This window comes from Pagrus major, chromosome 14 (assembly GCF_040436345.1).
Source record: "Pagrus major chromosome 14, Pma_NU_1.0".
Classification (NCBI taxonomy): Eukaryota; Metazoa; Chordata; class Actinopteri; order Spariformes; family Sparidae; genus Pagrus; species Pagrus major.
The window spans coordinates 8,309,734-8,336,834 of record NC_133228.1 but is presented as its reverse complement, the minus strand read 5'-3'; the positions used below and the strand labels follow the sequence as shown (position 1 = coordinate 8,336,834).

The 27,101-nt window shown below is 40.0% G+C and overlaps 3 protein-coding genes across 3 annotated transcripts in view; 2 read left to right on the top strand and 1 right to left on the bottom strand.

The window, feature by feature from the left end:
• cdk17 (cyclin dependent kinase 17) overlaps window positions 1-11,936 on the bottom strand; it is a 41,609-nt gene extending 29,673 nt beyond the window's left edge. Inside the window, exon 1 of the mRNA XM_073480913.1 lies at window positions 11,642-11,936. The gene's annotated coding sequence lies outside the window, so the exon portion shown is untranslated. The remainder of the gene's footprint in view (window positions 1-11,641) is intronic.
• A 1,474-nt stretch (window positions 11,937-13,410) lies between these two features.
• On the top strand, window positions 13,411-18,049 carry phyh (phytanoyl-CoA 2-hydroxylase). Its single transcript, XM_073480541.1, has 9 exons — window positions 13,411-13,520; window positions 13,994-14,055; window positions 14,498-14,608; window positions 14,706-14,874; window positions 15,196-15,277; window positions 15,459-15,640; window positions 15,741-15,890; window positions 15,991-16,125; window positions 17,141-18,049. Exons 1-9 carry the CDS (start codon window positions 13,455-13,457, stop codon window positions 17,192-17,194), a joined length of 1,011 nt encoding a protein of 336 aa, XP_073336642.1. The 5' UTR covers window positions 13,411-13,454; the 3' UTR covers window positions 17,195-18,049.
• A 2,848-nt stretch (window positions 18,050-20,897) lies between these two features.
• Window positions 20,898-26,572, top strand: ucmaa (upper zone of growth plate and cartilage matrix associated a). The gene is made up of 5 exons (XM_073481096.1): window positions 20,898-20,955; window positions 22,072-22,131; window positions 22,240-22,335; window positions 25,387-25,485; window positions 26,208-26,572. The coding sequence occupies exons 1-5, from the start codon at window positions 20,898-20,900 to the stop codon at window positions 26,294-26,296; spliced, it is 402 nt and encodes a 133-aa protein (XP_073337197.1). The 3' UTR covers window positions 26,297-26,572.
• The last annotated feature ends 529 nt before the right edge of the window (window positions 26,573-27,101 follow it).

Genomic DNA, 27,101 nt, shown 5'->3' with positions numbered 1-27,101 from the left:
CCAATCGTCACGCTTCTTCAGATCTGGTGGAAACACAAACAGGACTGCCAAAAGAGACTTTTAGTTCCTGAGATTTGTTCCTCTGGTTGCATAACTCCTTGAACATTTGGTTTGAAAAGTCTGTGAAAATCCTAACATGTTGATGTCTACAGGTAGTGTATAATACATACTGTTTACCGTCTGTTTGGCATGCCAGTATATGCTGATTAGCAGCAAACCCAAAATACAGTTGCGACTGATTGGAATGTCATTAGTTTTGCAGGTATTTGGTCAAATTAAAAGTCTGACATGATGATGGAGCCAAAATGGAAAGTGAAGAGATCATCACAATTATTAGGATTCATCCTCTGGGCACCATGAATGTTTCCACTACATTTCATGGCAATCCATCCAATTTTTGTTGAGATATTTCGGTTCAGATCAAGGTACTTGACCAACTGACCATTCAAGGGTCCAACACAGCCTTTACTACAGCCACGTCACATGCATGGCTCAAAAAACTCAGGCCATGGTACTTTTCTGTAAAAAAGGGGATTGATTTGTGAAGCCCCAAATGAAAGAGGTTAGGTATACTAAAGTCTTGTGTGGGAGGCGGTGTAAGATAGAGCGTGACAGGCAGGTTGATCAGCAGTAATGCAGGTGATCTGAGCCTCAAGGGAAAGCTCTCAATTTACAACTTGATCTGGGCTTGGGTAATGACTTAACAAATTAGATCACAGGTACAAGCTATGCTCAGCCTTAGGGAAAGAGTGACAAGCCTGAACATTTTAAGGCGCTTCGTAGTGGTGTCACGATTTCAATTTTAAATCAAAAACTGATGGAAACGAGTCTTGACAACTGAAATCAAATGTAGTATTAACCGAACTGCAAGTCATTTCTATTGATCAATTAATTGTTAGAGACATTGAATACACAGTATAGCTCAAGATCATTTACATCCTGTCCACAGATGAATGTGGCTTTAATGTGACATTGTGGCGACGTTAACTGCTGGTGAGAGTGGAGAGAGTGTTGTGTGTTGGTACTGCTGAGTTCATGTACATTACATCGAAAAATTTGCCGTCAGTTGCTATGTCACAGATACACAAATGTGAGCATAGTTTCTGTTTGGCGGGTAAATCTCATAAGACTCTCCGCCACACTAGCAATTTGTACTGAAAGTCATTTAACTAATAAAAACTATGCTGAGTGTCTCTGCCGCATTATGGTGTCTTTTATCTCTGTAGATTTATTTAAACTCCTCTCCTGTGCTGTCCGTTTGTGCCGGAGTTTGCCACACTCAGAGGGACTTCATGGTGCATTCAGGTGCACGTCCTAAACTCGCCGACAGGGGCATTATGGTGCGTTCAAGGGCACCTTGGTCTAACAATAGCATAGCCATCAGTGCTGAAAACATTTTTAAAATCGAAAACTGAATCGAATTGTGGATTTGGAATATCATGACACCTCTGGCACTTGGGGCAGAACCACTGCTCCATCGCATTCAAAGAATCCAGTTGAGATGGTTTGATAATCTGATTTGGATGCCCCCAAAGTCGCCTCCCTCTGGAGGTTTTCTAAGCATGTCCAACTGTGAGAAGGTGTCAGGGTTGACCCAGAACAGGAGAAGGGATTAGACATCCTATCTGGGATGCCTTAGATCCTCCATTAAGAGTTGGAAGGGCCTGCTGCCACCGCAACCCAGACCCACATTTAGATGAGCCTCAGAAAATGAATGGTTTACAAACAAAAATGGCTGTTCTGAATAGGGGTAATTTATAATTCTATATTTTGTCAAAAGTGTTTGATAATCATGAAATACATATATCTATCAATTGCGTTTTTTGTTTGTTTGTTTGTTTTTTACTAAAATCAGAATCAGCCCAAGAAAAATCAAGTATAGGTCTGGCTCTACAAATTATTTATCTGCATTCACTTGTCGCTTCACCTACACATTATCACTTTCATACAACTACTGTAGAAAGACATGGCAGAAATCACCAGTTTGGGAGCATTCTAAAATTGCTGATGATAAATCACTTTATTCAAATTGAGAATTTTGTTTGAAGATTTTTTGGGGCTGATGACATCATAAAAAATGACAACAGATATTCACAGCTTCACATGTAAAAGAAATTACATCCAGTGCAGTGCTAGAAACAAACATTTTAAGTAGCAGAAACAATTTCCTTTTTTCACCGGAGTAATGAATACATGCATTCTCACATAAAAATGTTAAATCTGACTATATTAGTTACATAGAATTAATCATATTTCTGACAAATTGTCAGACATTTGTTTATGCTGGTGGCTCCTACCTTTATATCACTCAACGTATCATAACAGTCCATGCTAAATTGGCCATGGAGCACTACCATCAACCAAGAACAGACAACAAAAACATGACGCAGAGAAGACAGGCAAAAACATCACAGAGAAGAGGACGAAGAAGAAAACAAATCTTGGGGTTTAATGGGAGAGATGGAAAAAATGAAGATAAAGATTGAAGAGAGGAAGGGCGAGCTCGAGGGAAGATGTTATTTTTAGGTATGAAGGCTGCAGTATCTCCCAGCTGAATAGACACACATACAAACAAATGTAAACACAACACGTGGTGCACCATTAGCCTGTCGCTCTCTTGCCTCATGACAAACACAAACACTGAGCCCACAGACCACAAAACATACAGGGAACTCAGCTGACACACACACATACACACACACACCAAGGTCTGACTGCATGCCCAGACACTCCAGTGTCATCTGTTTGCAGCGGGAGGAGGGAGAGGTTCGAAAGAAACAAACACACCATGTATATACTGTATAAACTGTTTATGTATGTATGTATGTGTGTGTATGAGTGTGTGTGTGTGTGTGCATTGGTGTTTGCGTGAGGGGGTTAACTTGAGGTCACACCAAAGTCAATACACTTCATCCGTCTTCCAATTACAAAACAGAGATCATGTGCAGGATAGATGATCCTCTTATCAGTTCACGCTGGCATTGTAATCAATCCATAAACACACACCCACACACACACTTCGTAGGAGGGGGACCTTTCAGCAGCAGGTGAACTGCTCTAATGCAATCGAGGCCAACAGTAACAGCTCTCCAGATTAGGCCCATTTTTGTTTTTTAAGCTGCACTAGCAATATTTTCATTTTGACAAATGAATGAAATTGTTGTATGTGAAATGGGTCCACCATAGTGAAAAACAATGAGTAAAATAGTGTGGAATGGAGTGTCTTTTAGCTCACTGTTTTGGTACAGGTACAGGTACAAGTTTGGTTCAGTCTCTCCGCTCTCATTAACGTCATTGTCACTGTTTTTTCCAAAAAACCAGCCCAACACCAAACAACAGACAGACAAAGCGACAATTATTGAGGACATAACATGACTGGAGCAGGAACTTAGCATTAGCCAATACTAAGGCTGGGCAATATATTAATATCATATCATTATCAAACAACTTTTAATGTCACAGTGGAACAATCACATCCAACTGTGATCAGATAGTGCAACTTTGATGTCACAGTCATTATATCCACATTACTGATGATTAATATTCAAAAATCTAACTGTTTTAATCATTTGTGAAAGTAAAAGTAACCACTCTACAATATTGTTGAAATATTGATATTGAGGTATTTGGTCAATAATATCATGATATTTAACTTTATTTCTGTGTAATGTGTGATCAGTTTCCATGTTGATCAGGGGTAAAAATAAGCTAAGAAGGCAGATAGTGCTATTTTAGACATCTAGCACAGTTCAGTGTTTTGTTCTGTCAGCACTGCTGGTCCCCCTTGTATTTAAATACAGTCACTGTGCTGTTTGTGGAGTGAAAAGTGGTTGTCATCTAGCCCTGGCTGCTACATATGAGACAGTTTAATTGCGCATGAAGGATTTTCATCTGGTTCTGTTTCCCTCATAGTAGGCTCTGACTGTATAAACAAGTGACTTGCCTTCACTAACTGTGTGCATACTTTAGTTGCATACTGAGGTACTGAGTCCAAGTTTGCTGCATCTTGTTGGCATATAAAATTACCATCTACAGCTTTAAAATTAAATACTAAAGTATGAATACAAACTACTTTTTAAGCTCACTGAAGCACGTGCATGCATTTAATGCTGGGATGTGGTGGGAATTAACCACCTGCTGTTAACCCTCGTTTTGCTCCTCCAGTTACAATGATCACCCCCCCCCCACCCATTGTGTTTGTGAAATGAACACCCTCCCTGGTCTGTCTGTTACATAACACTCGTCTGTCTCATTACATCCACAACAGACTAACGAGGGTTAACGATAAGCTTCCGGTCTGACCAACGCAAACACAAACACACACACACAAATGCACAGAGCTAAATGAATACAACGTACAAGAATGTGTGTTTTCCTGTCTGGATGTTTGGCTGGTGAATCCAAACACACAGCTGGAGATGCCACATTCCAGTGGAGAGAGATGGGAAACTGTACGAGCATAAGATGACACATGCTAAACACTCATGCTGTGTTACCAATGAGAGTGTATTATGCAAATTATATTGGACTGAAATAGAAAATCTGAAAGAACCTCTAAGCTCACTCAAAGAGGAACTCTGAATTTTTTGCACAAAAAATATATTCTGTCTGACACTTAGACATCTTTTCATTTAGATCATTAAAATGTTTAAAGAATTTTCTGCAAAGTTTTTAGAGACTTGTCTGATTTACAAAAGCCTATAAATGGATCACTTTCATCCAAATACTGGCAGCATCAAGGTTTTTTTTTCCCGTCAAAAAAGTCTGAATCAGTTACCTCACACTGCCAGTTGCGGTCATCCACAAGTTGCCGACTGCAGCCTTAAAAACGTACTCAGTCTGATCAAAGCAACAACAGCTACAGTTGTCCACACCCAACAACACAAAAACAAAAGCCACACTCAAACACAGAGATTTCAAAGGATTGCAGATCGTGTTACACAACGAGACAGGACGTTAACCTCCCTCCCTCTATTATCACCTCTCCTCCTCCTTCTCCTCCTCTTCTGTCTGTTTTATGGCTTTCCATCGTGCACCCTCTTTCTCACGCCCCACCACTCCCCTGAACACAGTGTCCAAATCCATCTCCATTCACCCCGAGGCCTTTGGGAACAGGTGTTCACTCCCCAAGGTGCCCTATTTAGTGTGTGTTTGTGTGTGTACTGTATGTGTGTGTGTTTTGTATGTGTGTGCCGCTCACACCATCACACTGGCATTGGCTCTTTCCTTTCTTTGTGCCAAGCCAGGTGGTACATCCTAGCCAGAGACAAAGATGCAACATTTCCCATAAATTCATTATATCAGTCTTATACTGGCCTAGGTGAGGTGTCGCAATGTACAAAGCTTGATTAAATCTGGCGATTCTGATTGCCGGAGTCTATTGCACACAATATCAAATGTCTACAGCTGGGTATATTGAGTATTTTTCTATGCTAACCAATATGATCATTGAATTTCTGAATCTTCTGAATTTCTTCAATTTCATTGAAGCTAATGTTCTCAGATGTTACATATTTTCTAAGCCAAAGCTGCCATGCAAGACCTTGACCTGAATAAAACAGTCTAAAATTGTTTTTATTAGAAATTAGAAACTAACTGATTAAAGATTTAACAAGATTACAGACTTGACCAGACATTCTAGGCAGAGCTGCAACAGCTAATCAATTAATCAATCAGTTGTTGACTGTTGAATTAATCACCAACTATTTTTATAATTGATTGCTCAGTTTAAGTAGTCCAATTGTTGAAAAAAATGTTCTGATTCCAGCTTCTTAAATATGAATATTTTCTGGTTTCTTCTTCAATGACAGTAAACTGAATATCTTTGGGTTGTGGGCAAAACAAGATATTTGAGGACGTCATCTTGTATTTTGGGTAACACAGCCATTTTTCACCATTTTCTGACATTTGTGTGTTTATGTAACGCTACAGACACATTTCAGTCATTACAGAAAGGTACTGAAGTTCTATACATCTACACAAAACAAAGGAAGAAATGGACTTTATGCACTGCCTTCACATTCAAGGGAAACCTTGACATGTTGGGAAACATGCTTATTCACTTTCTTGCCAGGAGTTCGATGAAAAAATTAAAACCATTAACGTGATGGTACGCTAGATATACAGCTACATTCAGCAGCCAGTTAGCTTAGCTTAGCAAAAAAGACACGAGGCACAGAAATTTATCTGCAAACATCTCAAAGACAATAGATAATACATAAACACATCATATCCTTTCTGTTTAATCTGTAAGAAAAACTTAAGAGTTAAATGACACATTGTGGTTTTACAGCGCGGTCAGACTATTTCTTGGCAGGGTACAAAGACTTCCTGGAGTCTCTGCTGCTAACCTCATGGTGACGACAAGACGCCAGGAAGTTACTGTGCCCGGCCAAGAAATAGCCTGGCACATTACCCCCCAGAGCTGTTTCTCTCCGATTCTAGTTTTCAAGTTAAGCAAAGTTAACCACCTGCTAGTGGTAGTGGTACCTTCATATTTACTGTACAGACAGATGTATAAGTGTTTTTCCCAAATGTCTCCTGTAGGATTTCAAGGAGTTCAAGGATCTGTATCTAGCTCTTTGGATGCCATTTATCAGATTCAGAATAGTCATTTTCTCTTTGCCTAAAGCTGACAATCAAAAAAACAGGATAAAGCAGCTTTTATTTTTCTTGCCTCACTACAACCTTCCTTGTACTCTGGCCATCCTTGGGTTTTCTGTTGATAACATCAAAGTTTCCGTAGTTTCTTAGCCTGTTCAGTCATGGCCGCTATCACTGCTCATGTAGGAGTGCTGCTTTAATCTGATTAGACCAGCGTATTGGTGTGTGTGCAAACGTACCAAGCAATACTGACCTCGAATTGATCTGACCTTTCAGATAATGATAAATGAGATGCTTACTGGTGCTAATATACAGAGGAGCTTGAGAAACATAAAACCCCAGAGGACTGTTGGGAAGCTACATCCATCACAGCAACACTTAATTAATTAAAAATGGCTCAGTTAAGAAGCATCAAGGCCTTCTATTGCCTACTATTTCTTGTCTTTGCTTCATGAGAGGTCCCCTTTTCGTGACTGTTTCTTGTGAACTTTCGATGCACTTTTTTGGCACCAATTGCAGATAACGCCTGTCTCTGAGGCAATGATTAACCCGTCGGGAAGAAAGCGGGATAATTAGAGATTCCTACTCGAGATTAAAAAGGAAACTCGCTGGAATTTAAAGTAAGAGGAGGCAGAAGGGTAAGAGAGGGTGATCAGAACGAGGTCTGTCCCAGAACTCACAGGTTCAAATCCAAGAAGAGCCAGACAACATCCTCTGAATTCAAAACCTGACTGTGAATTGAGTGAAATAAATCAAATTCAACTGCAGGTAGAGTAATGTGATTGTTGTGATTATGTGAGATGGTAGAAAAAATGTTTAAGAGGAGCAAGCAGGTGGTGAGAGTTGTGTAGGAGGGAATGTACTGAACTACAGCTGACAGTACTTGGCACACTGTACCACTTATTTGTGCGTTTCTGTAAAGCTACTTCATTTTTAGACACTTGTGATTTTAATCAAGCCTACGACTGGACAGACAGATGCCAGATAGTGAAAAGTGGTTGGAATCTCCCACTTAAAACCACTAAGCACCTCTTATCACTGTTAAGTCACCTTGAGAGCACTGAAGACTTGTGAAGCAAGTGCTATCTGAAAAGGCTTAAGTGCACAGGTGTCAACAGGATTAATAGGGGATCAGTCACATATCAAAAAAACTAACAAATATGCATTCTGTTAACAGAAAATAGAGAAAACAGAGTGAAACATCATCACTGTGTTCATATCCTCACCAGTGTGTGTCTGTGTGTGTTTGTGTGTCTGTGTGAGTGATGAATATTTCAGCATCTTCACTGTCAAGCGACACCACTTGTGAGTGCTCACCACATAAGGGAAAGTGACTTCATGAATGAGCTGCAGGTCTGTTTATTTTTATGTGTGACCTCTGTGTGTATGTGTCTGTGTGAGTGTGTGTGTAATCCTTGTCTGCTGCTGCTCTAACAATGCCACCGGTTAATCTCCGGATTATGAGCCAATCCCAGTCACCCAATTCAACCCTCCAAACACACACGCACACACACACATGTAACAAAGCATGATGGGATTTTTTATCCTCGGGGCAATTGGACAGGGCATGATGCCAAAACATACAGGAATAATGATAGTGTGTCTGTGTGTGTATGCACAGTGTACAGACAGACAAAACTGAATATTATAGCAGAGTGTGTGTGTTTGTGTGTGTGAGTGAGTGAGAAAGAGCTGAGAAAAGTCTAACACACACACACACACACACACACACACACACACACACAAACAAAAACACATAACTTTCCTACAGGATGAAACATCCCCTCTGACACCCAAACACATTCATAAAAGATGACTCAACACACACAAATATTTTAAGATGGTTTTGTTTCACTGTAAAAAGAAACACACACAACATAGCTGGCTGACAGAGGTGTTTGATGCAGCATGACCTAATTTTTCTCTTTTAAGAGCTAGAAAAAATCTGTGTGTGTGAGTGAGTGAGTGAGTGAGTGAGTGAGTGTGTGTGTGAGAGAGAGAGAGAGAGAGAGAGAGAGAGAGAGAGAGAGAGAGAGAGAGAGAGAGAGTGAGACAATGAACTAACACTAAAACACACTCCACATTCTTCGCATGGCTCACATAACTTTCTTCATCAATGTGTGTGTGTGTCTGTGTGCGTGTGTGTGTGTCTGTTCATAAGGCTGCAAAGTGTCTGCAAGTGTGTGTTCTTGCTGCACCCAGCCCACTCTAATTGTATTCATTCTGAAGCCTTACAATTAGCCAGACCCCAAAAAAACCCAATAATTACTACTTCACCTACATGATGCCCACCCTGTGGCAGCACAGTGGCAGGGAGACATTTCCCATCAGCTCAAGGGGCTGTTAGCAAGTCCGCCTCTCCAATTCAGTTCATTCTACTGCCTTTTATATATTTTGTACTTCAGGTAAACGATAAATGATTCAAAACAAAGAAGAGACAGTGAGAAAGAGCTTATTGTGCCAAGAAAGGTCCTACAAAAAGGAACATAAACACAGAGACAAACACAACCTGAGTTACACAGGCAAGACATTCATACATACTGTGCTGCATTCACTGAAACACATTCCAACACACACTCGTGCACACATTAGCTCACACACGAAGAAACATACATGCACACAGAGACACAAAAATGACACACACAGACAGAAACATACAAAATGATGACAACACTGAAAAAGATGAGAGCACACACACACACAAACAGAAAAAAGCAAAAAAAGACAAACGCCAAGAGATGCGCACATGTAGAAATACATATTCTCTCTCTCTCACACACACACACACACACACACACACACACACACACACCTCTGATCAATAATACATTGCACAAGTTGAAGTTATATAAACGGGAGAGAGAAAGACAGAGCTAGCAAGCTGCTGGCCTGGTTGCCAATAGCAACAGTGTTTTGGAGGCTGATCATCAGCAAGTGCAGTTAGCTCTTCTGCAAAGCATGATGGGATATCACCATGCTTTGCACCACAGATAATGATTTTTCTCTCAGCCTATGTACAGATACATTTCATAATAGTTAGTTCGATACATATCATTGTTGTGATGTGGCGATCAGCACTTTAAATGTTCTGATTCTCCCACATTCCCACTTGATTCTGTCAGGCAGTCTGGCTTACAGCTGCAGCATGCTACATTGAAACTTGCAGCAGCTGATTGCCTCACAATACTGTAATGTTATCGACCACATTTCACTGATTTTTCTAACGAGAATGATCTCAGCTCGTGTCATTTTGGATTTTGCACAAGTCAAGGTGGCACTGCAGTGATTTAGCACTGGACTTCCATACAATTAGGGGACGCTACAGGGTCAAAATCGAAGCAGCAGAGGCTGAGGCTTTCTGCCATAATTCTGTAAAACCCCAGTGACATATTCAGGGTTACTTTATGTGACTATGGAAACTTCTTCCAAAGCCATCCGACTATTCTTAGGCGCTTTGTAATACATGACTAGTAAACTTGATGTGTAATATTGGTGGAATGGTACTTAATCAACAACTCAGATTGCTTTTAATTTTCTAGTTTTGCTATCAGGACTGCTTGCTCTGTTTCACTCTGACTTCTGCTCGCACTCTTTTGTTCCAACAGGAAGTTTGGAACCACTTTCGAACCAATCACTGACACTCACACCAGTCCGGTCACATGGCACTTTAATTTCTCAAACTGAAACCAGTCACACATCTGACAACTAATATTACTGTATGTACTGTCAGGAGAAAAAGTGAGAAAGAGTGGTGTGTGTGAATGTGTACACATATCCACAGTGCACTGTCTCATGTTCCTGCTGTATGCGACATAATGCAGAGACAGATCAATACAGGCGCTGCTATATGGCCCTCAGACACTGGCAGGGGGGGCTATCAGGGTAATTAGTTTGTCCTCTGGGGGTGTATCACTCTCACAGCCAACAGCCTAGATCTTAATGTGGGTCAATACACACACTCATACACACACACAAATGAGAGGCAAGTTGTTCGGATGTAGGACGATGGAAGTAAATCCAGGTCAAACAGGAAGTGGGAAAGAGCCTAAATGCATCATGGATGCTTCACTGCAGAAGTGGATCATAAGTGATCAATATAAACAGTGATCGTCTGCGGTTGATTCAGACAATAATGATTTGATGCTTTTACTGTTTGACATCATGATTGACAACTAGTATTTTTTAGGAGATTAGACGCCAGTTCGTGTGGCAAAACTTTATGCCTCGCCGTTTCCAGGGTGATAACAGGATGGTGCATTCCTGTTGTGTCAGATTTAGGTGGCTGCAAAAACCATGTTTTCGAATAAATAAGCAAATGTGTGAGGAAGTCAAATATCCACATTTTTACAGTTGAAAATCCGACTGTGCTATTTTTCAAAGTGAAAGGAATCTGTCACTGTATTTATACAGTACATGAATAAGTGCAGTCTGGTTTGGGCATCAAGAATCTGTGGTTGTAGGCCACAGTGGTGTTACATATTGATTTTACAGTAGGTTTATGGTATTTCTTGAAGATCTGTCAAACACATTCCTGCATTATTGATGTTAATTGGTTGCCCAGAAATCACATCAGAATGCAGGAATGCTCTTCTGCTTAATTTCAATATATCAATATGACATTATACGTAGGCCGTAAAACTATATTCCTGTAATTTCCTGTTATTTTTCTGTAATATCCTTCTGAAATTTACAATAGGGTTCCTGTCGTTGGGGGGGCAGCCTGGCTGCCAAAACCTAAGTTATGTTAACCAAAATATTTACACCCAAAATAGCGAAATAAGAGTTTTTTGTTTCAAATATGTGCGAGGCTGTAACATAACAGGCATGGTTGTAAAGGGTAAAACAGAAGCTAGCTGGTAAATATGAAATATAGCTGGAGTCTGGCAAAATAATTCTTCAGCTGCCGTTTCCTCTGTTGTCATTTCCACACAACACTGTTCAGTCCTCGTCCTAAGCAGCCGGACGAAATGTAACGTCACGGAGTCCATTATCGGACAAGACTGTGCGTTATCTAAAAATGACATATGGCCAAATTTACCTGAAAATGGTGAATTCCGTCGTTTGGAGCCGACTCTCCGGAGCAGCCAGGCCCGGATGCCCTCCTCCGCTTTATCCGCCCACTGAAGTAGCCTAAAACACAGCTCCGTCTGTGCTCGGCTTCGGTTCCAAACGCTCCGACAGAGAAGAAATATCCTCCGAAACACACACAGAGATACGAGGGGTGTGAGGACGGAGGGCTACAGACCGAACCCCCAAAATGTCGTTTGTGTGGCGGTGAAAGCAGTTTGAAGAGGCTGGAGGAGGATCTGCTGTCGACACAGGAGACGGACGGGAGGGGTGCGAGCTAGCTGCCGTCAAGTACCACACAGTGAACCATAAGAGGACTTCCTGTGTGATTTCAAAATAAAACCATTCTCAGCAACTGTCGGACGTTTTCTTATACAACTTTCAAAATAAAAGTGCCAAAGATGTATTTCACAGTGTTCATTGCCAAAAATATTTAATTTCATTATTATACATATAGATCATGCATATAGGTAGTTATCCTATATACGCACATACATACATAACTTCTCAATGTTGTGTTTTAGCATGTTAATAAAACATATTTAACAGGAAAGTCAGCTTGGTTCCGCCTTAGTGCTAGCAAAGTGCTGTTAGCTTGACGAAGCTGAGAGGAGGGCTGGGAAACATTTGCATCTTTAATTCAATAGCTTTCCTTTCCGCTATTTCTTGTAAGTCATTCGCTCATAGCATTGCAAAAATGTGCCTTTAAAGCGATCTAACAGTGAAACAATTGTATTAATGTATTGAAATGCATTTTTTAATTTGTCCAAGTCAATCTTTAATGAAATATTGAACATACGACGTTTAAATAAGACAAGTAAACAATAAAAAGACGTTCATCTAAAATAAATAAATAAATAAATAAATAAATAAAAATGCAACAACAACAAAAAAAGCCGATACTGAATGTATCACAAATAACAAAAATAACAGTCCATGTGATATGTTAAAGGTTAAAAAATGTCATGTTATATCTTATAGTGAAGTTGTATCACATATATTTTCAAATAATTCATTTAAAAATATTCCTTGAAATTAGAAGATGATGGTTTACTTGTTATTTTTTTCACTGTAATAACGTTCTAAGTATAACCATACATTCTGTATAAAATAAATATTATCAATTAAATCATTTTTCAAATTAATCTCAAGTTGAGGGGATTGTTTGTCATCAGACAGTTATGAATATTTGATTTGTTCTTCGATAACAATTTGATTGATTTTAAAACTATGCCCATGGATATCAATAGCCATAATCTGTGCAGAAACAGAAAAATGGGACATTGGCCATAAACTGGGCAGACAACTAAAAACTGCCATTAAGTTTAATATCTGGTGTGTGGCGCCACCTGTTGGATGAAAGCTGCAGCGACTATAGTTTTATCATATTGCTGAAAATTGTTCATACAGATTATAAATATAAAATAGTATTATAAGTACGTTGAAATATAGATTAATATTTAAAAGTTATTTTAAAAACAGAAATATTGCTGTCTCGTACACATCTGTCCAATAATTCTTTGTAAGGATCATATATATTTAATCATGCATTACCCCAGGTATTTCTCATAACAAAATGACATGCTTATGTGAAACATGATTTTATCTTTTCCTCAGAATAACCAGGTGGTACAGACCTGCATGTAAAAACAGCCTGCACTGTACTGACAGTGCCTGTGGGTGTGTGTTGTCATCATCACTGCACTTTGCCCCAGTCACACACTACTCATAAGTTGTTATCCGTCCATACCGGGATCACACCGGCTTACAACCTGACTGACAAAATGTCTCGGGCTGCGGAAAGACTCAGACTACTGATCAATCATCTTGATCGACCCTCTTCTGCGATCGTATCCTTATATTCTGCTTTGCTGCTGTCGTATCACCCAGGCTGCACAGAGCGGAAGAGGCTGATCCGTCAGCCGACAGCTGCGCATCTAGCGGCGGGCAACTCTGGTGGGTTAGACCGGGGTTCCGCTGTGGACCACAGGCCTCTGGAGAAATGAGGAGACACAGGTGTACTTTATCGATATTATTATTTTTGAATGCATTATTATCGTTATTTAATTGGGTTCTTTCACTCGTGTTCACAGTAACACCCTTACTTTGCATTGAGGCTGCCGCCATTGTTTTTGTAGCGGTTGTAGGTAACTTGTTTTGGTCAAAAGTCGAGCACTTAAAGAGTTTTACCAAAGGAAAATTAATTTCTAACAGTTACATGGAGGCTCTAAACAGTGAGCTTAACACAGCCTAACTCAGAAGGCTTTGTGTCTATTTCCAGGTGTCACTGCTTCTTGTTGTTCTCCTTCACTTACTTCTTCAGACAGCTGCTCCAACCTCTGCTCCAACCTCCACCTCCACCTCCACCCACCCACACAGACTGAGGTAAGGACACTTTGAGTTTAAGTTTGCCTCAGTTCCAACACAGCATTTGGCAGCCAGAACAGTTGTCTCTGTCTAAAGGTTTACATGTCCACTATTATACAATCTATATTTATCACTCACCTTTGACACAGTTTCTCAAGCGCTCCCTTTGACCACGTTTAATGCCCCACTTCTCTACTCCTGTGTGAAAGCAGTAACAGCTGGTGGTGCAATCATTGTCATGCATTCAGAATTTAATAAGAAAACAAGCCCTATTTTAAGCTGGTTTAGTGTCACTGCAGCTTTATTTGTAGTGCTTTTTTCCCTTTTAGAAACTAAAATGTACTGTGTATCCAATATAACCTGAATGCAACAATAACAAGTGGACTAATCATTGATTTGATTCCAACTAAATATAAAAGTAATCAACATGTTGTTGTCTGTTTTCATTTTTTGTTTGTAGATATTCTTTTGATAACGACCTGCTGACCCCAGAACAGCGCCTCTTCTACGAGGAAAATGGCTTTATTCTCATTAAGAATCTGGTGTCTGAAGAGGACATCGACAAGTTCAGGTGACCCGGAGTATGATCATTAACATATCACTTATACATTTATATTTACACAACATTTATATTGTGAGATGCTGAATTTTATCTGTGTGGACTCCAGGAAGGAGTTTGAACGGATCTGTCGACAGGAAGTGAAGGTTCCCGGTCTGGTGGTGATGAGGGACTTGGCAATCCTTAAGTCAGAGTTCGTTCCGGATCAAAAAGCGGTCTCCAAACTGCAGGACTACCAGGAAGATCCTGAACTGTTCCGGTACTGCACCTTACCAGAGGTACAACACACACACAACAAGGTCACAACAGGTCCTTGTTTGTATCTGTTGGCTTTCAACCTGTTTCAGTGAATACTTGAAGATGCATTTTGTCACAGCCTGGACAGACTAGGATCAAAAACCACACTGATGTGACTATATGACACTGAGATGTTCGGCAGAAAACATTACTTGGATTCACCTATTTTTGTTAAAATGTATGCCAACTGAATAAACAATCCTATCCTTTTTTTCTTTATTTTATTCTTTTTAAGCAAAATTAGCTTGAAATAATGCAAAGGTGAACTGTTTTGGACAAAAACGTATGCTTTTATATATCAGATTCTGAAGTATGTGGAGTGTTTCACTGGACCCAACATCATGGCCATGCACACAATGCTGATCAACAAACCTCCTGATACAGGTATGGAGCAATTAAGTAATACTTGCAATTTACTGTTTTTTGTTTGTCTGGAGAACTACTGGAACCACTTCAGGGATCCCTTGAACTCATTTTAACTGCTGTATAAGAAGGGTCACTCTATTCTCTTTAGTTTTCTAACACCAGGTTCAGGTGTTATGACCTGTCTGTCCTGTTGTTTCAGGTAAGAAGACGTCTCGTCACCCGATGCATCAGGATCTGCATTACTTCCCGTTCCGCCCCGCAGACAAGATCGTCTGTGCTTGGACTGCAATGGAGAAAGTAAACAGGCAGAACGGATGCCTGGTCGTCCTGCCGGGAACACACACCGGCACCCTGCAGGAGCACGACTACCCTGAGTGGGAGGTACACACCAACACGCACACACACACACACACACTAAATTCGACAGGAATTACACTTGATAGGAAGTACAAACACATATACACTGTTTGTGGGTCCTCAGGGTGGTGTAAACAAGATGTACCATGGAGTGCGTGGCTATGACCCACAGCACCCCAGGGTGCACCTGGAGATGGAGAAGGGTGATACCGTCTTTTTCCATCCACTGCTGATCCATGGCTCCGGCATGAACCAGACGCAGGGCTTCCGCAAGGTACCCATAATCCACCTGTTGTCCCAGTATGTCTTTCAACAAACAGGCGCCACACCTCATCAGCTCACAGGATCTTTTGTGTTCTTACTTTTGTTTCCAGGCCATCTCCTGCCACTATGCTGGTGCTGACTGCTATTACATTGACGTGAAGGGAACCACACAGGAGAACATAGAGAAAGAGGTGCAGGAGATCGCAGCCAGGAAGTACGCTCTGGGCAACGAAATTACCTTCACGGTCAGACATTTGCATTCACATTACATTTATAATAATAAAACACTGCCTGTCGCAGCAACATAGTATGAGATACAAATCACTTTAGGGTGTTTGATACAGTTCCATTACCTCTGAATTTCTTGAGACTTTATACTCAACTTTTATATATTATACACACAATCCAACGTGACCAACGCAATTTCAGTCAGACAAAAATGTGAACAGATATGCGAGAATGAAGGGCATTGTTCATATTTGGCTTGTAATTTCTAAATTTGACTGTCCTCGCAAGCACACACTTTAAAAATGGGGCTGATAAAACGGAAGACTTCGTTCAGTGGGATCGGGCAGTGATTGATCAAAAAGTCCTGAACTTTGGAGTTTTATCTGTTTTTCATACAGTTCACACGAATTGAAAAAAATATTGATGTTAAATGTTGATATTTGGTAGGATTGTGTGAGTATAACCTTTGAAGCTTAGTGCAGTAATAACAAACTTCAACCTTAAAGCTGCATTGGACACTAACACAGCATGTTATAACTCAAGTTTGGTAGCAATAACAACATAAGTAGCTGATATCAACAAGATATGAGGAGCCCAATAAATTACACTGTATGTCTCTGTCATGAGCTACATTTAATTTACAGTCAGCTTAGTAAAGTCAAGTATCTGCATTCTGAACACAGTTGCTTGTCAGTGTTGTTACTTGTCATTATCAGACATATAACTGAAATTTAACTCAGAAAGCATGTCAAAGTTAAATGTAATTTGGCTAAGAGCAAATGTTAACAGTAAACATACAGGGAGACAGGCTGTTACTGCAAACAAGAAAACCAAGTCAGATCAGAGGCTAGGGGTAAAGCTCCCATTTATTGGGTTTAAAGATGCTCAGTGCATTGCATCTTACTCAAAACATGTGTATGTATCATTAGGCAAAGGGACATTAAGTACTTCAATAGATAACATGTTGAAAGAAATGTAGATACTTGTGGTTTGTTTTTGTTGAAGTAACCTTTAACTCTGTTTCTCCTACAGGACACCTGGGCTTTCCGAGGCCGCCTGGTTCAGGGAGAGAGGATTTCCCTATAAAGACACCACAGGCCTGCGATGAAAGAAATCACTGCAGGCTGGTTAATGGCTGAGCTCAAAGTAGAAAAGATTGCTGTGGTGATTGGATAAGAAGTAACAGGGCATGTTCACACTGGCACAGAAAGTGTTTTATTTAGTGAAATTATTCATTTTTCTTATCATATTATGAAATTTTAATGGAGGAATAAATTTTTTAGGTAACTCAGTTCTGACTTTTTGTTACTTGATACTTTAGAGTTTTGGCTGATTTGAAAAATTTGGAAATGTACTTGAGAGCATGTTGTTCTAACTGAAAACATAAAGACATGAAGTACTATTTAAATAGATAATATCAGTTGTAGACTAAAGCACCTGACAGTCAGTAGAACTGCTACTTGCTTTACAACATTTTACAGCGCTAATACAGTTAAAATGGCACTTAAAAGCAGTGGATCGTGTGAACACAGTCTCAAATGTCTATCAAACTGTTTATTAATAATTGGACGAGCAAAGGGACGTTAGTTTCACATGCTTGGAAAAGATTAGTTCCCGTGTTGATTAAGAAAGTAAGGATCGTAATGTGTGTGAGAGAGAGAGAGAGGTGGAGCAAGGTTGAGAATGAGACTAAGCTGTGTAAGTGAGAGAATATTGAAAGCTCTTCTCAAGCAAAAATGTGCGAATGATCAGTGTTGACTGTAGCTCTTAACACTAACAGAGGCCTTTACCTTATACTAATGTAACACTGTGTGTTAATGCTCTTGTGTCTGTTGATGTGATTTTTTTTGATGATGAGTGAATGTACATTTGTTTTTCATGCTGTGATAAATGAAATGTTTTGATAACATTAATAATAATAAATGAGTGCAACCATGAAAAGACTTGAAGTTGATAAATGTTAAAGTCTAGAGCATAATTAAGTGCCAAATATGTAAATCCTAAAGACATGATATTTACACATACAATAATCTAATCCATAACATAAGTAACATCGATTATGTTAAATCATGTTTTGAGAGTCGCTGCAATGGACCTATTCAGTTGTTGTGTATGAGGATGTGTTGCAATATTAGATAGGCACACTGTATCAGATCCTAAGTATTGCTATATATCATAGCCAGTAACTACACACTGAGAACCTGCCACTAAAAGTATGAATAACAGATAATGTTAAGAGTATAAATTTAACAGGTGGCGAATCCCTACACATTGCACCTTTTAACGAGAAAACTGTTGTGGGATTATGGACAGATTACAATCACACATACTGTTGTCGGTGCATCAGAGAAAGTTGCTCAACACTGAATGACTTTCCGACAGTCACATGATGGTCTCGGAAGGTTTCACTGTTTTCAGATGGGGGCCTGCTTATTTCCTGGCTCCCCACCTTGGAGCCCCCCGAAAAACATCTGATCCTGCACAGGTTAGAGAGTGTGTGCCTGTGTGTACTCAAACAGCGCCTTTGTCCAAATCCAAAGGGAAGCTCTCAGTTCTGTGTTTTATTCAGAAATGCAGGAAATTCATTCACACACAGGAGAGCTGTAATGTGGAGGCTTTGTCGAGGTGGGCATTAGAGAAGGAGGTAAACAACCAAATGAACTCTACAGTCTGATATGAACAAACACCAGAGACATTGCAGAGGGACAATCAGGCACATTTACATATATACACCAATAAATACATAGGTATAAAAACACATTTGTACAAGCGAATACAGATAAATGCACACACAGCAAATAGTTTCTCACACACACAGGTCTAACTGCAGGCTCATGTACTGCTAAAAGTTCCCCTGACTGCAGATCTGTTGTCATTTTTCTGGGCAAAGTGGCCCGTCGTCTCTGCCCAGTTTCCCTTGGAGGAAACTGACCCACATTTCAGATTTCACACACAGTCAAAGGAAAAATCCATAGCAATGTATAAATTCTGCACCTCGAATCTCCACACATGCATTTCAATAGCCCAAAGCACGATGAAGCATTAACCACAGGTTAGTACAATAAGGTATGCTCAACCCTGAGATCAGTCATACCTGGAAAGATAATGACAGGGTCCACTACAGCATTGAGATGTTACCACTTGCATACACTTTGCCTGAGGGGAAATATACCCCATTCATATAGTAGGTAACAATGCACAATAGAGCACGCCATAATAATCTGTGAGCACAGCAGGTCTGTTAAATTCCATGTTATAAAGTCTTATTATTTTGCAATAGCTACACATTATCTATAGGTGTAATATCATGCCTATACATCGAATATTGTATCTTCTTTTGGGGATGGAGGGTTTATTTCAGCTTTAAACTTTGTCAAACAGTCTTCAAACTGCAAACTGACCCATTTACCTATTTATTCAGAGCTCAAGCTCAATGATCTTTGGTCAGCAAACTCAAGTTTAACCCATGGTGCAAAGAAAATACACAAAAACATCACATGGAAGTCTGTATGAACATCATCTACGTACAGACACAAAGGGGCCCTTGAACTACTGGATGAGTCTTTGATAACTGATAGGCTGGTGGTGAGAGACGTGTCCTCGTTTGTGTCAGCTCACCCAGCCACACAAAACAGCATATGAGCCAGGAAATAAATATACTTGGCAAAAAGAAATAAATCTCAAAGCTAACGTTCTAATGAAATTTTACATTATTCGTCCTTGTCCTCTGTGTCCAGTTTCAGAATCAGAAAGCCTTTATTTGTCCCGCAAATGGGGAAATTTCTTTGTCTCTGTCTTTGATTTCTTGCAGGAGTCGCCAAAGCAGCAGACCTGCCTCTGTTTGCTGATCCACTTTTCTCTCTCAGAATTCAAAACAGAGGCAGAAAGTCTCACAGCTGACAATACTTTCCTGTTGCAGATCTCTCCATAACTCAGAAAAATCGTTCAGAGACACAGAAAACCATATTAGGATATAATTCACCTCAGTTTCTACATGTTTAAAGCTGCATAGTGAAATGACCCGTGTCATTGTAAATATAGAAGTTTTAATTAAAGGAACAGTTCAGGAGTTGGTGGAGACCAAAACAGAGCTAAAATTGGAGCAACTCTTAGATTTATATTCATCAGGTGGATGTTATGTTTGTGTACATTAGTTTTCATTTCAGACCAATGCTAATGTTGCTCCATGTCTGTTGGATGTGTTAAGGCAATTGTTAGTTAATCAACTTGATCAGGTGATAAAAGGTCAATGCTGTGCTGCCCCCAAGTGGCCAAAAATCTTTTAATGCAGGTTTAAGTAGTTCTAGTATTCAACCTTTCAACATTTGAAACAATGCAGCATATGCAGATACCATAAGCTAGCAGTAATTGCAAAAAAGTCTCTGTGATACAGCACATCTATGTCACTACTATGTAGTACACAGTGGTGGAATGTAACTAGTACATCTACTCACGTACTCCACTACATCTCATACATCTCAACATATTGTACCTCTTACCTATATATAAACACACATTTACTCTTTTCCTTCTTTAATTCACCTCACCCATCACTCATCCTTTCCCTCCATGTTTTCTTCTTCTTCTTCTTCTTCTTCTCCCTTGGGCAATCAAAATTCCAGCAGCTTCCCTCCCCTCCCTGAGCCTTTCTCTTCCTCTTTCTCCTCCCACTCTCCCTGCCTCCCCCACCTTCCTCCCATTCCTCCTTCATCTTCCTCTCCTCTCTCAGTTCAGTTCAGTTAGGTGTGCTGTCAGGTCCAGTAAGGTTCTTGCGTCTCTCTCTATCAAGATGTCCTGGACTCAAGTTGTTGTGCTCTCTTTGCTCACCACCCTCCTCTTCCTCACCTGTAAGTACCTTGTCTGGGTGGGCGTGGAGAGGGGTGTTTTTGATTATACATCCTCAGAGGAGATTAAAAGAATAGTTTTGAGGGTGTAATGCACTGAAATGTGCCTGAGTTAATATGTAAATTCAATATTTATTCCAAAATGTAGTGATCATTTTGTACATTTTGTATAAGATTAAATAGACTCATATTTGCATTAAATTAGTTTTGAGTTATGTTTTCAGTAATGAGTACAGGCAGCAAGCATTACATGTTTGGCTATAGGAGCCGAGGAAATATCTTTTCTTTCATTTAAATAGAGAAGCAAAAGCTGTAATTTCACCTGGAGATGTCCAGTAATCAGTAATGTAAAAAGTACCCAAAAACTGAGTTAAAAATATCTTATCAAAATATTACTTTGGTAAAAGTATCTGACATTAAATGTACTTTAAAGTAAATTATACATATATTTAGATGTACTGTATGTATTTACTGTATACGATGGGAAGCAATGTAATGTAATTAAGTATATTTTTTTAAGTTCTGTACTGTACTCCACTACATTTATTTGATAACATTTGTATCTAGTTACTTTGAAGATCGCATACTGCATCAGAGCCAAAGTAGTGCATTGTTAAATTGATTTTGTTTATCGACAATTGAATAAAAAAAATGACACTGATTCAGATAATCAGAGAAATGCTGAATACTACATCTGATAATTGGCCAGGCTGATGATAGGTTGGCCCATAGAATACAGTATAGACATACATGTACATATATCTATATCTCATTTTGCATGCAGATCTGTCAGATTCGCTCTGTGCTTAACTGCCAACAGGTGTTTCCTTAAATAATCAGGTGCTGATCTGATTACATCTTTATAATTTACCTTTACTTTTACTTTACTTTTGACACTACTCCAGAAAATCCATTTGAATACTTAGGTATATGGTTGACTTTCACTTTTACCAAAGTTTTGACATGATATCTATAATAATACTCAAGTATGACTTTTGGGTACTTTTTACAACACTGACTACTATTTGTTAATAATATTGTCACAATACTGGCACAATTCACATGTTTTTTAGAATTAAAGACAGGAAATCATAATTTTTCTTTTCCCTCGAACTGAAGTTTCCAGTGTGGTGGATAGTGCAGCAGTCCGGGACGACTCAAAAGCAGGCCATGCTAAAGGCCATCCTAAAGGTTATAACCCTGATCAACCCTTTTTCACTAATTCAAATAACTGTGCTCCACACATCCTACTCATGTCACCTTCACCTTCTGACCTCTGACTTTTAGGGCCAGCACGGCCGGTGTTCGTGCCCGAGTCGGAAGCATCCAACTTCTTTAAACGTCGCAGTCGCCGCTCACCCCGAAACTATGCTGAGCTCCAAGGTAACTGCTTTAAAATCGGTTTCTCTTTAGATAACAATAGCTGGACTGCTGTCATCTGCCAGGAGGAAATAGTTTTGAGTTGATTACATCTCACTGTCAGGAAACCAGCAGGTTCATGAGTAAAGTGTTTGGTCTGTGGTTTTAAGTTAGTGTTATATTTATTCATATTTGGTGTTATGTGTGGTTGACTTGTCACAGCACTGCCTGAGTGGTTTATGTGGCCACATTTTAAGTTTGGCCTCCCACAGAGAAATGTGTGTAAGTGTGAGTGTCGGTTTATTGTTTTGTAGCTGGACTCAAGGGGACTCAAGCTCAAGAGAGAAATAGAAAGAGAGTAATGGAAACTCAGGCAGGTGTTGTTCTATACAGTAGCAGCTCTTAAATCCAACATACACACACACACACTCTCTCTCACACACACAGCAGCTGGAGGCTGCAGAAGGAGTCACAGGGTAGCATGGAGCAGGCTCTTACTCTGTCAGTCTCTTGGTACAATAAGCTCATTCTTTCACTGCCAGCATCCTGTACGATGCACAACACCGACACACATCAACCCAAATCAACTAACACACAAATTAAAGGTGTTCCAGGACATTCCTGCAATCACGCTGGAACTTCGTCATACTATATGACCAAAATAACTTTTCAAAAACTAGAAACAGGATTCCTTTATTCCTTTAACTGAGATAAATGGCCAGACTTACCAAAATTGTTGCCAACAGTGATTTTCCTCCTTTCGGTGAATTATTTTCTTGTCAATTCGTCTCTTTTACTGGTGAAAAACCCATCAGAGCAGTGTGCCCCTGAGCAGGCCTCCAGAGACAGGTCATTTCACCTTGCCCGCCCATCAGAGCACCAAACGGGACCTCGTCGCTGGACAAACAGGCTTGCATTCTTGGAAAAAAATAAAACACTTAGTGTAGAAAAAGGCTGATTATGTTCATGCCAGCTCGGTTCATGAGGGGGCAGTTGTGTGACTGTTTGTAAGGACTTTTCTTTTGGCCAGGCCTTAAGCATCTCTGCACTTGCATGCCAACAAATGATCACAACATGGCTGAATTTGAGTTGTTTTTGAGGTTCTGCTTCAGTAGCTTGTTGTGGTTTGTCAGCCAATATCATTTTTTTTCATATAGTCTTTATTACCTGACTGTAAGATACAAAAGATCAACATGTACTTACAGAAAAGAGTTATTCAAAACACGACGCACAGATCTGTAATATCCAATATTTCCAACAGATGTTTGATGATTGAATAACCAACTGTCACTTCAGTGCATCCCTGTATGGTTGTGTTTCCAAATGTCTCATGATTTTCCCCTTTACCTTATGATCTGTTATTCTGAGGTCAAGGACAGCAATTTTCCACCAAATTAGCTCTGTCTTTTGATCGGTTCCATTCAGGGTTTTTGGAACCTCGGTGCTATCCAGCAAACCAGCCCAGTTCCACCAGTTTTGAGCAGAATCATTGTAATCAAGGATGCTTTATCAACAGGGAGGGTTTTAATCCAAAAACAAGAATGAGCCAACTATTAAAGAAGATAGTTTGACAAAGAGTGTGACATTTCATCATGTCTTGCACTTTAGATCAAGGAAAACCTGCTATTCTTTGGCTCCTACTTGGAACCAAATTTTCAGATTCGGGACCAGTTTAGTTTGGGTCGAAATGCTCCAAACAGGTCAAAATAAAGTACCGGAACCTGAACGGAACCCTTTCCACATTGGTGGAAAAGGGGTAGAAGAAGTGGTTAGGACATGCCATCACTTTAGCATACTCCATATTCAACAACAGTATGCTGAAGAGGAAAATAGAATCAATTTGCAGGGTAACAAATAAGACAGAATGGCAAAAAGAGAGGCAGCACAAACACCTGTTGACAGGCAAGTAGTTTTACAGGTGTGAAGGTGGGTGTGAGCCGTATTTCCTACAGTACAACTAAGCCCTAAATCATTGGCCTATTTGTAAGGAAAATAAGTTTGTGAGGCTGTACTTAGGCGTACAGTAGCATTGCTTTGAGCTAAATGCTATTGTCAGCGTCCTAACATGCTCACAATGACAATACTAACATGGTGATGTTAATCAAATATTATGCTTACCATGTTAACCATTGTAATTTTAATTTGTAAGCATGCTAACGTTTGCTAATTTGTAAAAAAAAAAAAAAAAAACATTGGGCAAAATGAAAATCAGAGCTGTTGATGGTGCTGGATGTAAAGCCAGGAGATCACCAAAGTTTTTGAATTCATCATGCAGGGACTATGAATCGGTGCACTGAATTTCACACCAATCTGTATAATAGTTCCTGCTATTTCACTAAGAACCAAAAATGTCAACCTCATGGGGGCACTAGAGGAGACAGGGAATTATCAAGGGTCAGTAGGGTTCATCCTCTGGGGAACAGGAATGTCTGAACAAGATTTGGTGCCCAAAGATGTTGAAATACAGGACATGTGAAAACTTTGACCTGCTGGTGAGGGTACAGGGCAGGTAAGGGAATCACCAAAGTCATTAGGATTCATCATCTTGGACCTGGTGATAGTGCGCGATGTAAAGCCAAGAGATCACCAAGAGATCACCGTAGTTTTTACAATTCATCATGAGGGGACCATGAATCTGTGTACTAAATTTTACACCAAGCTATTCAATAGTTGCTGAAATATGTAACTAAAAACCAAAAATGTCAACCTCATGGTGGCACTAAAGGAATTAGGGGATGATCATAGTCAGTAGGTTTCATCCTCTGGGGACCAGGAATGTCTTTACAAGATTTGGTGCCAATAGATGTTGAAATACAAGACAGGTGAAAACTTTTTAAAGCTGCTGAGGCTGGAGGGCAAGTCAGGGAGTCATTAATCATTAAGATTTATCCTCTGGGACCATGAATGTCTACAAAGTTAACTTCAAACGCCATGCCACTTGCATAGCTAAAAGTAAAAAACATCAGGTTGTCTATGGAGGGAACAGTCTGTACCTGCTTCATCTATCAGTATCATGCCAGCACGTGAAGAGCAAATGTTTGGATGACTTCTCAACTTTCCCTTCTTCTCTCCCAGCTGAGCAGAGGATAAAGATTGCTGCGAACGAGCATTGGAGGGAATACAATGAGGAGCAAAGGAATGAGCATGAGAACTACGCCGAGGAAGTGCGTGATGGTAAGACCTGGATGCAACAAATCCAGCTAAATTAACTTTGTGTCATGTTGTGATGGCTAACCGTAATTGATCCTTGTGGAAAAACCTGACGTTTACTTGGAGTTGGAGTTCCAGTTTGGGTCTTGAATGAACTTCACGTCACCCACGAGCCTCTGGACCGCGACAGAGTGCCTGGGACTCCATACCAAATCACAGTGTCCATTTGTGGTCGACCCCAAGCTGACAATCATCCCTGCGGGTGTCTGTCCAGTGTGATAGTTGTCATGACAGTTTCTAAACTAAGAACTGCTAACCATAAAAATGCGACTCGGTTTTATACGTGACAGTGTTTTGGATGGTTTGGATCAACAAGGTGGTAAAAAGATCTCCACCATTAGATCACAGAACACACCATGGTTTTGTAGAAAGTCCCACATGTCATAACTCTTATTGTTCATAAGTCTCAAGATTGTTGGCTCTTCATCCTACATATACCCAATGTCATTACGAGGAGAAGAACAAAAACACCCCCTCTTATTCTATCGTAAAAGCACGTGCAATATTCTGCGATGGTTACCTTCAACGCCAGTGAACCAAAGAAGCACATTTTTAAGCTGGATAACCAAAACAATTAGCTAAAAGACGCTAAAGCACCGCAGTGCAGAGAGAAACTGCGGTAAGGTGATAATTCCGACCTTGATTATAGCCACCTTGTTTATTTTTTTGATTTTCTTTATCCACAGAGCAAGATGAGAGATCAAGGGAGACGAATGAGCAGTTACGGGAGTATCACTACGATGGCCTCTATCCTCGCTACCACTGGTTCCACTGAGCGTACTGTGTTGCGTGGAGGGCCGGGCTACAGCACCTCTCATTGGAGTATCACCTTTACCCCCGTACCAATGTAGATTCCTGACACAGTGAGAGCAAGTGCTAAAGTTATCGCCTTATTTTTCTCTACTTTAATCTACAAGATACAGGTTATCTCTGTTTTTGTTTTTTCTAATCTCTTTTAAAACCTTAATGGTACAATATGTGTCTCCATGTCAAACTGTAAAATGTATTAAAAGTGCAGTTTTTGTATTGCAAGCTGACTTGATTATATAAAATGGAGGCATACATTTTACATGTTTGTTTTTAACTGCCTTTTCTGCATGTACATACAAGCTATACAATGTCAGCCTGAGGCATTAGCAACAATCTGAAACATATTTTATGTCCCGAAGTCGAAATAACAAATAAAGAGGTGTCTGACTTCACCAGACCATTGATGTGTTTTTACTCAGGCTCGCTCTGTCTGGTATTTGGAGTATTTAAAGGAAGGGAGGCGGTGTGGAATAAAAGAGAAGATGAGGTGAGCTGCAGAAGTCATCAGGAGGAGATGGATTCCACATTCCAGAGTGGAAATATTAGACACAAACTGGGCAACGGAGAGACAGACGAAGTGGAGAGAGGGAAAAAAAATAGCGACGGCACAATGAGCCCAAATGAAACCCTCAGAATGATGTGGCATGGCACGCCATACTGGGTAATCACACAGCTTCACATCCAAAAACCTTATTTTTATCTCTGTGCTGTGATTCCACCTCAGACCTTTCCAATTCACAGCCAAGTGGATTGGCTCGCTGACTGGAGTG